The sequence below is a fragment of the Cheilinus undulatus genome, linkage group 19, assembly GCF_018320785.1.
Source record: "Cheilinus undulatus linkage group 19, ASM1832078v1, whole genome shotgun sequence".
Lineage (NCBI taxonomy): Eukaryota > Metazoa > Chordata > Actinopteri > Labriformes > Labridae > Cheilinus > Cheilinus undulatus.
The window spans coordinates 13,259,568-13,276,703 of record NC_054883.1 but is presented as its reverse complement, the minus strand read 5'-3'; the positions used below and the strand labels follow the sequence as shown (position 1 = coordinate 13,276,703).

The following is a 17,136-nucleotide window of genomic DNA, read 5'->3' as shown; positions in this document are numbered from 1 at the left end:
TACCACCAACAAGCTCCGCCCCCCTGACAGACAGTCGTTTTCTTAATTTGTCCATCTGATCACTTATCTAATGAGCTGGAGAGGGGAAGGTGAGGGAAATCAACCTCCTGTTTGAGTCATTTAAGTGCCTTTTCGTAGAGGTCAGTTGAGTCCTTTGGGTGGGACTCCCACAGTCAAACGTGTTGTCAGCGCCTTGTGGTCAGTCCAGTGTTTAGGTAAGATCATTCTTCTGTGTGTGCGTGGGAGGGGTGAAATTCATGTCCATGTTTGTCTGTCTTGCGAGTCATAAATGCTTCTATCAGACAAGCAGTGCAGTCTCAAAAACTCCCGATAATCAGAGATGGGGATCCTACAGGAACACGGAGAGGTGCTTTTTATTCAGAATGAGTGGAGGAGGAAGCCCAAAAAGTAATACAGGGGTAGTGTTAAGGGACAATCTGCTAGTAGGAGACTTCAGGGCCTTAGCAGGAAGGTGGAGTTCAGGCACGGAGCAGAGATGAGCTCAGTGCCAAACAGAATAATGAGTGAAACCTTCACAAACTGGCTGACAGGACTGCAGAACTTGACCCACGCTGGACGTACGCACATGTGCTCCTGTGATGTTACATTTTTCATAATCAGGATAACGATTAAATCAATCTCTCTGACGATGAGAAGGGGAGGGAAAGGAAGTAGGAGGAAAAGAGCCGAAGGCCTTCCTCATCAACTTGACCCTTGATGATGGCAGTGGGCAGGGGGTGAGAGAAACAAGCGGAGGTGAGGATGAAGGTGAAACTCGGAGCGAGGGAAGATTGAGTATTATAGCTGGAAGCCTTCCATCGGGGCCTCGCACTGCTGGAAGAGGAACTGCTGCTGCTGCAGGTCCACGGCCGGGGCCAGAGACGGGTCCTCGTCCTCCGTGTTGAAGTAGCGCTCGATCAAATCGAAGGCTTTCTGATAGATTTCCTGGTTCTCGTGGCCCTGCAGGAACTCCAGCTTGTCCAGACCTAAGAGGAAGGAAAGATCACTGGAATCATTAGTCAGGTGATGGATTATTATCTGCCAGCAGCGAAAGTAATTGATCAGTAGTTTATTTATCAAGTTGAACTGATTAAAGTCTGTTTGCTGCATCCTCACTGTGAATCTGATGGGAACATTTAGATTTAAAAGGAGGCCCTGTGCAAACATGAACCCATATAAGAGCAGTGCTTTGTGAGGACACTGTTCAATAATGTGATTACAATATTACACTTGAGTATAACCATGAATATACAATGTGTATATGAAGTGTACCTGTTAGCTCTAAAATTACCATGTCTCTCGCTTTACAAGGTATTCAGATATGTCAGACTTATTATATTGCATCATTTCTTCTTACTAAATAAGACATGTAAAAGAATGTATGTGTGCTGTTCTTAAATAACTTGTGCTTTACCCAGTCAGTTTAAGACTGGAGATATACTTGCTGTTAACTAGCCCTGAACTATTTTGAAAAAATATCTTCATTGCAATTATTTTGACTCAAAATGCAAATTTGATATGAATTGCTGAATTAAATGATCATTTTTATATCAGTCATTTTCAATAAGAAAAACAAACAAAAAGAACGTTTTTTTTTGCAAACTGTTCTATACAAATAAACATTTGAATGTTTGCATGATGTTAAGAGTACAACATCTCTGTAGCAAAAAAGTATTTAACTGGCATTTTGACACATTTCAGGTTAAAGTAATATTGCAACATATTTGCAGGACGTGCATGCGTCATTGCTGTCATGTGTTAGTTTGGTTCCTTGGCCATCTACCTTCTTAAAAACTGTGCAATGTAGTCATGAGATGCTGTATGCAAGTGTTGTAGAATAAGTGTGGAGGCAGACGAGGTAAAACAGTTGACACAGCAGTAGAGATGTAACGACTTATATGATTATCCACATGTATATGATCCATTACTGTCACTGCACAGAAAAAAACATGTCCGTCAAAATCAGCTAAGATGAATAAATTCTGTTCTAGAAGTTAATATTTACACCTGTAAAAATAATAAAAATAAGAGTGGTGTTACAGTTCAAAAAGGGACCGTGTAAACTGGTGACTTTCAGCTGAGCGCATCAGTAGCTGTTTGCATTAGGTTAGTTTTAAATTAGTCATTTCTGATGAAGACATTGTGACATTGCAAAGAAACTTTACATTGAGACACTGGTTTTACAGCCTTATCTAGGAACAGAGTCGGCTCAAAGTCACCAGTTAGCACAGTCACTAATTAAACCATTACACCAGAAGTGTAACCTTCTTATAAGGAGGAAAATATTGGAGAAACAGAGAGCAGACTGTGTGCCTAAATCCCTAGTTATCAGTCTGATCTGTTGCTACTATTGATGTTTATTATGCAAGTTTTCAGTCTCCATGTCTGTAGTTAACATCCAATGCATCAGGTATTGCCTGAGCACTCTTGTGTACCCAATAGAGCAGTAGAACACATTTATCTGGTGACCCGCATTTTAGAAGGTACAGGCATTGCAGCCCAACAACTTTGTTTTCTTCATGTTATTGCTTGTCCAGCCAGCCCTGTGTGTCATGCTTAGCTGGTTGGTTGAGCTGATGGCTTGTGCTAGCTAGGCTAATGTTAATGCCAACAATCTGGTCCTGGTCTAGTGAGTTCTGTTTTACAAGCCTAGAAAAAGCCACTTCACTTCTGTCAAAGGCTTTATTTGAATGCCCAGCCCCTTTGGCCTTCAGTGGCCTTCTGGTCCGGAGCGAGCGTTTCTTTTCTATTAGCCAAGCATCCAGGACTGTGACTGTAGCTCTTTTCCCATCAAGTGGCTGGTAGAGCCTTGTTTTGTGTTTTATTATGGAGGAGAGAGAAGTGCTATAGGGTGGAGCCCCCCACGTGACTATAATTTATTCTGCAGACATAAATGTTGAATCCAATAATGTAGCAAAGAAATCCTGAAAACTCATTTGGGAACCCCAAAAATTTTTTCTGCAACCCAGTCGAAGGTCTCGACCTAGACATTGGGAATGAGTGCTCTAGAGTTATCCTCCAGTAACACACATTTTAATATGCAAGTTTATTTACAAGAATGTTTGTGACACAGCCAGACACATACACGAAGGCAAGATGACACAGCAAGTATGTCTCTGGAAGTGTAACTGAAAAATAACAGGACTTTAATTAATAAAAAAGTCTACTTTCCTTTTCCCATTCTCAACACTATTCTTTCTTTCATTAAAAAATACTTTCATCATAAAAATATTTAATATTAAATTAAAAGGGAAAAATGTCACTTTAAATAAATGTACAATCTCTCCTAACAGTCATCAGGGTTCTCTGCTGCAGACAACGGTATGCAGTGTTAATGTATGAGGAGAGGAAATTATAGAGCAGGAGAGCTTGAAATTAAAAAACATTACAGTAAAAACCCCTCATGAGGAAACTCAGACCCACACTTACAAAGTAATCTTTGGTAATCATGTTTTGAGGCATCATGTCCTCAGCCAAACAAGTAATGATGTTTTTAGGCAGCATATATACAGAAAATCAGACATCAGATTTGATACTTTTTAAGTTTGTGCATTTTCATATCAGAATGACAGCAGAAATATGGCTGATTCATACTTTTAATTTACTCACTTTCCCTGTGATACTGAATCATCTCCATTTTTTCTAGGAGATTTTAGTCCATTTTGAATTGAGAGTTCTCAAAAGCAAAAAAAAAAAAACACTGAAAGAAACAGACAGATCTGTGGTCATCAGTGTGGCCAATGGCTGCATGGTATACCATGGCCAGACACAACACCGTGACCAAACTACTGTTTTATTTTGCCAGAGTACTGAAACTTATCCAGTTATCAACACAATAAGCACTGATACCCTGAGGTAATGAGATACATAAGTCTGTTCTGATGGCTTTTATTAAGGCTTTTTTTTGTCTTTAATGACGAAGTAGGAAAATGAATGGAGCCACAAAGTAGAACGAGAGTAGGGGAGAGATGCGGGTAAGGTGCCACAGGCTAGACTGGAATGTGGACCTAGGGGATCTGTGCTCCATAATGGCTTTAAGAATAATGAAAAACATGAGGAGATATTATTACAAAACTGAAATGTACTCACAATTGCATGAAAACCTGCACTGTTATCTCAAGAAAACAAACAAAAATTACTCTATTACACTAAAACTAAGTAAACAAAACATATAGAAGCATGTCCACCTAGATCTTCTGAATACATAAAATTCTTCATGAATAGAATCTTTTGGTGTGCATGGACACTTACCGTAGGCTTCTTCAATGAGTGCACAGTACGGGTTGATGCCTCCACCTCTCTTGGCCTCCAGTTCTCCCAGTCGCAGGATGTTCTCAATGCCATTTAGAGCCACCTGAACTATCTTGGAGTCCATAAGTGTGAGCAGGTCACACAGAGGTTTTATACATCCCAGCTCCACTAGGTGCCTTCAGGGACAAAGTACAGGCATTTAATGCAAATATTTTCTACTTAAAACCAGTAAACCATAAGTGCATTAAGGGCTAAAATCATGCTGCAAACATAACTTTTAAAAAAAATCATTGTATTTTGTTTGCTTTACTATGACTCTGAATATATCAGCAGCCACTGAAAGCCATCACAGTACCTAATTTGCTCTGCAGAGCCACCTGAGGTGGCGTTAGTGATGGCCCAGGCTGCCTCCTTCCTTGTGCGAAACTCTGCTACCTGCAGGATAGTGATGAGAGGAGGCAGCAGACCTGCATCTATCACCATCTACAAAGAGGAAAAGACATCATTAGAAGGGAAGAACTGCTTTTCTACTCCTGCAAGGAAACTCTCCAGCTTAATCTGCCTTGCACTGACATACACACCTGTATTTGTGCTCGGTTCCCTGCAGTGATGTTGGAGATGGTCCAGCAGGCTTCTTTCTTGATGGACTCCTTTGGGCTGCTCAGGAGGTGAAGAAGAGACTGCAGTGCTGAGCAGTTCAAAATCACCTTTGCAGAAACACAAAGTACACAAAATTTAACTACAAGTACTCAATTACCTCCTCCAAATTTAGCTAAACTTAAAAGGTGTTTAAACAACCAATACCTGTGTCTGTAGATCATCTCCAGTGACTATGTTTCCTACAGCTCGTAGTGCAGGAGATACCACCTTATAATCAGAGTGCCTGGGGCAAAGAAGGCATTTAAAATTGTTTCAGAACTGTTTTCCCTTAAGTGACAGGTAAATAAAATCAAATCAGTCTTTCTGCTCTTAAAATGTCAAATCAGACTCACAGTACTGCTGACGAATGTTAATCACATGACACTCTCTAACTATCTGAGAGAAAAAGCTCTTCACGAATAACAAATATCACAGTTGTACAGTCACTTAGAATTACAAGCATTCAGCACGTTTTAAATCTTACATCAGTAACTCCACCAGCCTGCGACAAACTCCTGAGTCAATAACTGCCTGGATTTTGTCATTGGGGCCATCAGACAGGTAGGATAGTGCCCAGCATGCATCAGCCAGGATGTCTGTGTCATTCACAAACAGCAGCCAGGACAGCACACTGAGACACGGGGACACCTAGAGAAGAAATGGAGTGGGGGAGCATGAGATTTCCCAGCTGAGATGCTGTATAACAGAATTCATAAGGAGACTTTTGACCTTGTTAAAGAGAGATATGATACACTTGAGCTGTGTGAGAGGGGTGCCGTTGCCATAGCGATATGTTTATCTTGGCAAATTACCTTAGTGAAGTCTGGAGGTGGGTTCTTTCCTCTGCACAGGTTTGAGAGCGCCCACACTGCATTTCTCATCATCGTTAGACGATTCTGTTTGGCCAACAACCTGCAGAAGAAAAAATATGTTTTTTATCAAGAATACATGATAAAAGTCAGAATTTATTCTTGAAATATAATAAGAGGATGTAGGATGATCACACTGAGACTATGAGTCGTTACTTACTGCACCAGGGAAGGCAGGATATTGCAGTCTATGACAAAGTCTCTGCATTCTGTGCTATCTCCTGCTATGTTCCCCAAGGCCCACACTGCCTGAGGGGACGAACAATAATTCAGGTCAGTCAGTAAATAACTGTTTAAAGTGATGACTAAAATAGAATATCCCTGGTTGGCTGAATCATGTTTACCTGTTCTTGCACATCTTCAAAATCCGAGCTTAGCATCTCTATGAAAATGGGAACAGCTCCTGCCTGGATTACCACACGAGTCTGATGGGACGTTCCTGATGCAATGTTGGTCAAAACCCATGCAGCCTCAAACTAAGACAAGAGTAAAAAGCATACATTAAGAACAAATATTGATCTTTTGGCTTACAAATAAACAGTCATACATGATTTTTACCAGGACGTAAATAGCTTGTGACAAATGAGAAAAAAAAAACTGCAAGAAGGTAAAACTGCATCATGTCTACTAAGCTTAAGCCTAGCATACAAAAATTTTTGGTCTGATTCCTCCCTTACGACCAAAGTCAAAAAAAGCCTGATTATCTGATAATTCCCAAGTAGGATGCACAATATTATCAGACAATATCAATATCAGCAGATATGAAAATTTCGGTCAATTCTGGTGATAAATCCGCCATACATATCAGCAGTATAAATCCTTTATTGACCTTAAAATTGGCAAAATGTACCACCAAGTATAGGTGGTTGCCCAGGCACCACACACTCAAGGAGGCCCATAAGACTCAGCCTCTCTTAGCACAACCGACGCATAGTATTTTTTACGATTAAAAAGTTGTGTAAATATCAGTATCAGTTTACATACGTTTGTAAATACCAGCATATCTGCAAAAATCCAATTTCGTGCATCCCTATTCTTAAGATTATCTTGTTGGATTATCTTGTGTTCTGTGGTGTTTAAGGAGTGATCTTTCCCTCTCTGATGAGAAAGACGACCTTAGCCGAGCCAAGTCGAGATGGTAAATGTTCAACATGTTCAATCCACCAAGTAGGCATGAGCAGAAGTGTTTATTTAATGGGTAATGATAAACACACCGCAAATCAGATTGACAAGGGAGGAAGCTGGACTGAAATTGCTATCATAATCAATGTAGCAGGCTGATAACCCACATTTAGCTGTTTACCATAAAGTCACTATGGCTGTGCAAGATTTGGAGTTCTGACAGTAAAGGATCTGGTTGTTAATGAATAAATCTGTTGATGAGTGGTGTGCTGTGTTGGTCATCACAACATAAAAACAAAACAGTTAAATCTTTTATTATAAGTCACTACGTTTGGAGTATCTCAAAAAAATCAGTTAATTTTCTAAAAATACTTCAGTATGTGCCAGGATTTAAGCAGCATCTTTACACCTGTACTACTGCTGGATATAGTACCTGCAATGTGCAGTTTTCTCTCCTCTTCAGGAACTCGACAAAGCGCTCCACCACACCTGGTGTAGCAATGACTTCATCAATGGGTGGGTTGGGTTCTGCTCAAGACAGAGTAAAGTAAGATAATGTTAGAAAGAGAAAAAAACATAGAAAACTCCCTTTAGAGCATGATATTAATGCAACTAGATTCAAATATTTACTCAGATAGTACAATAATGCATGATAAAGGTGTGAAAGGTTGTAAAAACTTTCTAAACTTTGATCATTTTGATAGCACATTCTTAATGATACAGTCTCTTATTCTTAATGATCAGGGCATCAAAATTGACCAAAACATTCAGATCTTTAGTGAAATTCTTAATCCAAAGTTGTCACAAAAAAAGGGAGCACAGTGGTCCATTCAAACTAAAAAGTTTGCAAATGCTAAAGTTAGTTCCTTTGGTTTATGGAGCTCCTTATTTAAAACAAACAACAGGACTTAGTTAACCCATTCTATGTAACAGGTGCATTGGGGAGGGGTGAGTCGATCAAAAATTACAAATCTGAACACTGTCTAAATTGCACAGTTGCACTGGTAAATGTCATTTGTCAAAACATAAGAACAACTGAGACAGTGTGCAGAATCTTGTTTGCAATTTTGAATGACTAAAAACCAAAACTATCCAATACTGGATGCCTGTGTCCTTTATTTTTTTCTGAGTTATGGATATAGGTTTGTACTTATCATTTGATGATAAGTAGTATCATATTGATATTTTAATTGTGATACCTTGACAACCTTGACTATGAGATTATTGCCATTATTATTATTATTATTGCAAAAACAAACAAACAAAAAACCAAAGCTGATTTTGTAACAAAGTGGCCTATACTGTAGAAACAGCAGATTTTCAGGCCCATAGGCAGGTGCCACTGTTAGGCAGAAAAGTATTTCTCTGGCATAATTACTGTCATCTGTGGCTCGCTTACCTTTTGAAAGGAGTTTCCTAAACCGCTGAGTGCCTATTAGCTGCTGCTCAGGAGAGGTGGAGAAGATCATTTGAGTCATATCTTCAGAGATCACCCCACCCTGTATGGCATAGAGAAAGATATTTATTTACATATTACAGAAAGATGACTGGCAGATTTGTTTTTGCTAGCAGAATGTCTTCCGTCTTACCACGAGTGGGTCCATGTTGTTCGCCTGGGACTCCAGGTAGCCACTATCGGCCATTCCATCTTCTTCAGGGAGGCCATCATCCTCCACTGTGGCAACGTTCCTCCTCTTGAAAAGCTGCAAATAGTTATTGAAATGAACAGTCAGAATAAGCTTACCAACATTTTTGATACATTTTTGAGACAAATTTGGACATTTAGCCTTTATTTAAATAGGACAGTGGAAGAGCAGGAAATTGGGGAGTGAGAGTGGGGAACAACATGGTGCAAAGGAATCATGGGCCTTGAACCCAGGTTGCCCCCTATGAAGACTACAGCCTTGGTATATGGGGTGCAACCACATGTTAAGAAATCTTAAAATCTGTGACATTTTGCTTATTATTAGAATCAAGAAGTTACAGGAGCCTTTGGGAAAAATGCAACATTCTTAATTCATATTTTGACCCAAAGTAGGAGAGCACTGCCTAAACATGCCATTACATTGGTTTGCGATGGATTTGTGTGCAATTCCTGTGCAGGCCTTCTATTCTTATAGCTCTGGTACTGAAGCAGCTATCAGTACAATTTGATTTACAAGTATCATCTAAAAATCTAGTGACAACCCTAGGTCAGTGTACCTCAAACCTTCCTTGAAAATAATTTTGCCTCCAGTAAAGTGTGCATTTGAGCAGATTTGTATGATTGTTTTTTTACACTTGTCTCACCTGTTCATCCTTCTTCTGTTTGCGGAGCTGTAAGCCTTCCTCTTCCCTTCGTCTCCTCATCTCATCTGTGTTGAGGGACTTGTTCTTATAGCTCTTGAGTCGAGCATTGTCCTTACCCTGACTCATTGTGTAGCCTGAGGAAAAGCAGAAAGAAAAACGCTATGTGTTAATGCTATGTAAACAGAGTACGACTGGATATGGAGGGGGGAAATAGTTTATCTTTTCAACCTGAATCAGATTACTGTACAAATAAATGATAAAATACTACAGCAACGGTTGCATAACGATGCTTTTAAATATGTATCTTTAGCCGGACTATATCGCTCTAAATAGGTCACCTTTCTGTCATTTTCTGCCTGTCAGTTATCAGGAACACCAAGGCAATCACTAGCTAATTAAATCAATCTGTGAAAGCTTCACCTGTATCTGATAAAGATCAATATGGCACCATTCCTCTTGGCTGTCACAATTCAGCAACTGGGGCATCTAAGGATACTAGCTAGCTGGTTAGCTTGGAGCATCTTGACAACGTGTGTTTAAAAAGCCACCTAATATGATATCTTTTAAAACAATGTCCCATAGCAACCATATATTCACAAATAATTAACCCATTGTATAATATTAAGTTTATTAATCGGAGGTCATATTAAAAACTGTGTTAAGTCAGCTAGCGAGCTAATGTCATAGTCCGTCGTTAGCACATCTACTGGCATGCTAACACAGGGTAGACGAAATCGCTAACGTTAGCTCTGAAATGTACCGATAACGTTCTCCTGTTAGACTACCCAATATTCCCAAAATGTTTCTAACTGTAATATTTAAAACGTCTCCCGACTAAAAAGCGGAACTATACATAAACTCTTTGCCTGAAAATAACATTTACTGACCTGTCAAATTGGGTTCTGTAATCCCCTTATTCGCTAGGCCACCGTTTGTACAGCCGTCGCCGGTATGGTACTGCGCATGCGTGACATTTGACGCACCCTCCCCACAACTTCCCCCACACTCCGCCCCACCCACACGCCACAGCCTGTACTTTGTAAACAACGAGGAAACATCCAGAACTGTCCATGTAGACAAACTGTTTAGTCACCAACCTCATTATTGAAAACACATTAGCCGTTAAACGATTTGAGTGTAGTCTTTATTTCGAGACTGAAGCTACCGCAGTGCAAATACGCAACACACAACCACAAAAAACAAATAGTCATAAGTAAACGTGCTGAGAGGGGGCTTCAAGGAGCTTTGAATGGCTGTGAGACATTAGGCTGCCCCTCCTTTCTGTTTAGGCCAGGTGTGAAGTTTGACCTGAATGAACTTTTAACAAATGATACAGTTTGAATAGGATTGGCGACGCTCCGGCGCCAGCAGTCGTGCGCCGGACGCACGTCTGTCAGTAACAGGCTACACATCATATGAGAGTGGCACACTTCAACACAATCAGCAGCGATTCCACTTAGCCTGCAAGAAACATCAGGCCGTCTTTCCAAATGTAACCCTAGTGCTGTTAGAATTTCCGATTTCTCTCGATTAATTAATCACAGGGATGAAAAAATGTATAATGACTATTCGCTCTCTGATGCCATCACAGAACCATCTAAAGTTGCTTTGTAACTTCCATTGAAACACATCAGAAAAATCTGATTTATGTTCTCATTTCTAAAATATAATTTTATGGATAAAATCCATATTCTTCTGATAATACCATCCCAGACTGACTCGTAAATGGACAGTCTGCTCCACTTCTCCCCCAAAAAATGTGGATGCCATTCAGATGCCCTTTCTGATTTTTTTATTACTATTATCAAATCTCTCTGTGATACAATCGTTCTCAAAATATCAACTTATGGGATTAATTGCGATTAATTAATTACAAAGCCTATAATTAATTAGAATATTGTCTAAATCGACTGACAGCACTAGTAATCGTAAAAGGCCATTCTTGAAAAGGAAAAAAAGCAACAGGCCAAGATTGCTTTGTCTACAGAAGATAATGGGAAAAGTGTAAAAAAGGCAAACTTTGTCTACCACATAGCCAACCACTGAATTACTATAAAAAATAAGAAATATATATACTGTTCAAAACAAATTTGATCCCCTTAAATTATTATGACAGAAGAGAGTGCCCCTCCAAATTTTTTATTTGAGCGATTTTTCGCAGATGCTTAAGCGAGCAAAACATACAGGAATGCACCATGCTGGATTTTTGCTGATATACCAGTATTTTAAAAAGAATAATTTTAGCCCATAATGATATACAATATAATACAATATGATCTGATTCAATTCAATATGATATGACGTGATGCAATACAATGCGATACGATGAGATGCACTGAATGGTCCCCTGAGGGAAACTTGTTTTGAATTCCAAGTGCTGCACACAATCTGCCATATAACAACACATACGTTAAGAATAGAACAACAGAAAAAGTCATCCACCAGGCTAATAGATGCCATACTGATATCATGCTGACAATATGGTACATCCCTAGAAAACACTAAATTCTTAGTAATGATATCATAAGACTGAAAAAATCTTCAATAAAAGACACTATAAAAACTCTTCGATCTGACATTTTGTGCTTTTGGCTTTCTGTTTGTCATGTCTCACAGGGGTGGTGTATTTTAAAAAGTTCACCCTCTCCATGTCTTATAGATTCTGAGGAACAAATCAAGTGCACCCAAATGTTCCTGGAGCTGAGTTGTGTTGGCCACTTTTTGATGGTAAAACATGAGTAAAAAGACATTTATAATAGAAACTTTTCTTTAAGTAAATTGTCATTTTTTTCATCACTTTTATTGAAAAAAATACATGCAAACTTAGTACTCATATAGTTCTAATGTTATTTGGTTACTAGATGTCCATTCAGAATCTCAAAGTGGACATCCATCTTTGAATTCACCTATATATTTAATACAAAACACTGATTAACAGTCATTTTTTTGTTTGTGTTGCATCAAATTTGAACCTGATAATGATCAGACATGTTGCAATGGCTCCACAGGTTTCTAAGTGAAAATATCGTAAGTAAAAGACATTCAACAGAGTTAAAAAAAAAAACAAATACTGAAAGCATTAGAAGACTGCAAAGAGAAATTAGAAATTAAATAAATTCAACTTTTAGGTAAAAAGCAACACAGACAATTACATTTTTTAGTGCATTATTTGTTTAAATGAAGCTTAGTGTACGTTAAGTCAGGAAGACCATATTCTCCATGTGGGTTCATGCTCTCTGTCACATCATAATTAGCTGTTCACATCACCTGGTCACACCTATGCAACAGCACTGCTCCACTTCCGTATTGTTAGCCTATCAAATCAATGCTGCCCCTTTGAAATGTGGCTTTCTCCTCCATCAGTTCATTCATGGCGTGGTTACGAGTGACCCTCCACCTCCCCATCACCCCCAAGTCTAAGAGTCCATCAACGTTCATATGGACTAAGATGACTTCTTCAGTCACCACCACCACCTCCACCAGTGTGTGGACTCCAAGGGGGACAGATCTTTTCTGCTGCTCAGGGCAGACACCCTTCGATTACGCTATGTCCTTGTGGAGTTCAAGCGCCAAAGAGACTCTGACAATAATTCAATATCACATCTATGTTGATAAATATTATTCATTATGTCACATGTAAAATAAAATGTTATCATTAAATCAGTCACTGTCTCTCCTTATTGAACTGTTTATACCTTTACTTTCTTTTATTGTTGAACCCAGTCTCAGACATCTTTACATAGCTGGTTTTATCAACAATCCATTTGGATGCCTCGGATCCCTTCAATTATATTAAAACTGATCATTTTAATATTGTTTTTTGTTATCCTCCAGGTTGACATTGTTTGTTGTGGATATACTTATATGGAAGATTCATTCCATGAAACCACTATGATTTCAGTACCTTTGACGTTTTGGGCATTTAGAGTGCATTTTTCTATCTATTTGGTAAAAAAAAGAGTCTATTTTTAAAGCTGGGGGGGCAGTGAACTTTGCCTGACCTTATCTGAGACAGCAGGTGCACTTTTGGAATCCATTTAACAGACCTCAAGATTTATGATGATCATCACAGGTACAGCCAGCATGTCTTTTTTTAACCCTAACCCTAACTCTAACCACTGCTGGCAATGGAAAATGTTTTTGTGTGAAATAAAAAAAAATGAAGGCATTATTTTGAACTGAAACAGTTAAAACGCATCAAAACAAATACAAAATTATACAACAACTATAAATTGAAACTTAATATGTAATTAAATGTAAAATCAAATGGGAAAAACATTAAGCAACAGTAGACATCATAATATAATAAATTAAAGACAAAACAGGAAGGAATACTCTAAAAGAAAAATAAAATATTACTAAAAAATATTGAAATAAAATATAAAAATTGAAAATATAGGTAAGAAAATACTATTTTTTAAAATATCAATAGGCTAGATGCCAGGGTCACAAGCAGGGTCGTTATGGGGACCCATCAAACAGTTAAAAGACCTTTTTTTTTTAAAATAAAAGTCTGGCACCTGTCTTCTCTCTGATCTAAACATTGTTGCATTTTGCCTTGCTTTTCTCTATAAATATGAGAGCCCCAAGAGAAGCCCAAACTCTGCCTATTTTATTTTCTACATATGTCAACAATGGAAAAGCAAATCTCTCTCCACCCTGACGACAGCTGCTTCAACATGTGGCATGACTACATGAACCTGGGGAGACTGCTGGAGAGGCTGTGTGCCAACCAAGCCAGGGGCCACGAAGACACCGAGGGGCAACAGACCACCCGGCCGGAAGAGGGGCGCTCGAGCCCCACAGGCATGGGCTCAGCCGGGAGTCTGTCGGACGCGAGCTGCGGTGGGACGTCCACTGACTTCTGCCGCTTCTGTAAACAGAACGGAGAGACTGTGAGAGTTTACCGCTCACATAGACTGAAGGGGGACGACGGTAAAGTGAGCTGCCCTATCCTCCGGAGCTACACCTGCCCCATCTGCGAGGCCACCGGGGACCACGCGCACACACGCCGCTACTGCCCGCTCGCGAAGCGCAAAGAGGCAGCGAGGATAACCGCGTACCGCTTCTGGTGACGCACACAAAGACAGAAAACAAAACTGTAAATAATTACAATGTGTTTATGTTTACATTTACTTACAGTTACAGTTTGAAGTTATTTATTGTGTATTGCTGTGAGTTTGAGTGTATGTGTTGTTGAAACTGCTGCCATTCTTGGTAGGTCTGCCTTGAGAAAGATCTTTGAGCTCAATGGGACTAATGGTTAAATAATAAGCTCAATGTTTGTTGATATTAGTGTTGTCATCAACGGTCATTTCTCATGTGTTAGCAACACAACTTTAAAAGAATTACATTTTCTTCTTGTAGGTTTTAATTATGAAAAATAAACATCTCAGTGAAAAGTCAAAACTGTTGTTTGTTTGTTTTGAGAAAAAATAAGCTACAGGACTCTGCTTGGCAGGTTTATAAATTATAAATGCTTAATAACGATAATGACTTTCATCTTAGCATTTTTCTTAACTTTTTTAGTCTTTCTTTACCACTGTCCCAACTTTTATGAAACTTTGAAAAGTGCTCCAGGCCTCATTTTGTCAGTGAGTATGATTCTTTAACATCTCTAAATCTTCTTAGGCCAATGCTGTTTTTCTATTGTTAGACCATTTTAAAATAGATAATTATAATTAAAATAATTAAAGTAATCACAAATGGAGCAAATGTCCCATCAGAATTTAAAATCTGACTCACATTTTGCAAATATCTTAATTTTACTTTTTATCCCTAAATTCAAATCCATTCTATTACAAATGTAAGAAATACTCAAAAGCCAACTAGGCCATGTAAAAGGTGTGGTGAAATATCAGTTCTAGGCTTTTTAACTTAACTAATTAATTAGGCATGAAGGTAACTCAGAACTTAACAGTACAAAAAGTAGTGATGGTACACCATGTAGATGTACAATGTGACAAGTCCTGCATCCAGTACTTTGCTGATATAATGGGATTAAAATGGGGTTCATCAATCAGTGGACTCATGGTAAGGTAGTAGTGATTTAGCAAGAAAATTGCACATTTGTAAGCAACACTGCATGCCACAATTTGATGAGGAGCTGAGCATCTCTATTGTCTAATTCTAAAATCCCCCAATTTTTAATCAGAAGTCATGGGTTTGGATTTTGGATTGGATTTTGCAAATCACAGTTTTACTTCTTTTTTAAACTTTAAACAACATCCCCACTGTATAGGTTTAGATTATTTATAGGTTAATGAGCATAATGTTGTCGCCACTGATAATTTTCCTCAGACTCATACATTAGAAAAATGACAAAGCTGCTGAGATTGCAATCTCATTCTTTAAAGGTGTTGCCCTGTATCTCCACAAGAAGTACAAGTGGTGGACCAGAACTATGCATAAGTAAAGCACTGAGAGTCAATGTACCACTGAAAATATGGACGGACAAATAAGAGATTTATTACATTAAATAATGGGGAGTTTAACTTCAATGAAGGTGAGCTATAGATAACCGAACATAACTTCTGACATCAAACACAGCGTGTCAGCATTTCATAACCCATTATATCATGATTACAAAAGATCAAACTCTGCAATACTCTCCAACTTATTCAATAAGGTGATAAAATGTTACCAAACATCAGCGAACAATGACCCTGCCAAGAACCATTAAGGTCTTTTCTTGTAAGATATAATCAGTGGTGTGGTGCAGGGTGTATGCAGGTATATAAACACCTATTTTTCAGTCTTTATTCAGCAGAGGTCATCAAAATGAACCAAAATTGAATACATATTTTGGTCCATGTAACATGTTATTGTATTAGTTCTATATTTTCTTTCAAAATGTAAGTAATTTATAAGTATTAACAATAAGATCAGTCTCTGTCAGTCATGCTCGATTAAAATATTTTGGCTACATATTTCTAAGACTGCCATGTTGTCCATCAATATGCTGCTTATCCTTTGTTTTATTGTCAGGAAGGAAGATCACACTCTCCAAGACTGGAATGATAATCATGTGTTTATTTCTGTAAAAATGGATCAAACATGAACTCACTCCTGATGAAAGTGTCATGATTTTGGTCATTTTGGGGTTGATTTGGCAGCCGTATGTATTTAAAGACAAAAGATATCCTAAAAACTGCAACTTCTTTCATTTTCTTAAATAAATTCTTAAATAATTATATTAAATAATTACTTAAATATTCTGAATTTCATCGTCTTGTGGGGGCTGGATGGGGAGCTTTGGTGTGCCTGATGTGGCGTTATTCTTGCGATGAACTTACGTTTATGTTTTTGTGATATAAGAGGGGAGGGTTGAGGGTGAATCCCATTTCTACCCCTTAGCCCTTGTCTTAGCCTTTCCCCTGGTTTTGCACGCTCAGGTCAGGTGAAGTGGTGTTACAATTTTCTTTTGAATCGAGGGCTAAGGCTAAGGGCCCAGGGCTACATAGCCCTTGAAATGAAGATTTTCCAGAACCACAATTGAAACCAGGGGTATGATGAATTTCCCACCATGCACTGCATTCAATTGCGAAATGGCACAACAGACTACAAAAGAGGTGCATAAATGTAGAAATATTTTAGGCATAATGATTATAGAAAACACAACAGTTGTGTTTTCTCATACAGTCACGGACACAAGTATTGGCACCACTAGAAATTTTTCCAGAAAAAACACAATTTCTCCCAGACATTGTTACAATTACAAATTTTTTTGGTATAAACATGTTTATTTCCTTTATGTGCATTGGAACAACACAAAAAAGCAGAAGAAAAAAAAAGCCAAAATTGACATAATTTTACACAAAACTAAAAAATGGGCCAGACAAAATTGTTGGCACCCTCAACTTAATATTTGGTTACACACCCTTGGGAAAAAAATAACTAAAACCAATCACTTCCTACAACCATCAACAAGCTTTTTACACCTCTCAACTGGAATATTGGACCACTC

At 38.5% G+C, this 17,136-nt stretch overlaps 2 protein-coding genes across 2 annotated transcripts; one reads left to right on the top strand and one right to left on the bottom strand.

Annotated features, from left to right (window-relative positions):
• Positions 1–3,895: 3,895 nt before the first annotated feature.
• kpna1 (karyopherin alpha 1 (importin alpha 5)) lies at positions 3,896–10,125 on the bottom strand. The gene is made up of 14 exons (XM_041814329.1): positions 10,058–10,125; positions 9,171–9,304; positions 8,471–8,584; positions 8,281–8,380; positions 7,315–7,409; positions 6,104–6,235; positions 5,920–6,008; positions 5,703–5,802; positions 5,375–5,538; positions 5,056–5,134; positions 4,833–4,958; positions 4,607–4,734; positions 4,252–4,427; positions 3,896–4,032 (listed from the first exon to the last, which is right to left on the bottom strand). Exons 2-14 carry the CDS (start codon positions 9,294–9,296, stop codon positions 3,911–3,913), a joined length of 1,551 nt encoding a protein of 516 aa, XP_041670263.1. The 5' UTR covers positions 9,297–9,304; positions 10,058–10,125; the 3' UTR covers positions 3,896–3,910.
• Positions 10,126–13,795: 3,670 nt separating this feature from the next.
• On the top strand, positions 13,796–14,245 carry LOC121527722 (nanos homolog 1-like). The gene has a single exon (XM_041814749.1). The coding sequence runs from the start codon at positions 13,796–13,798 to the stop codon at positions 14,243–14,245; it is 450 nt and encodes a 149-aa protein (XP_041670683.1).
• The last annotated feature ends 2,891 nt before the right edge of the window (positions 14,246–17,136 follow it).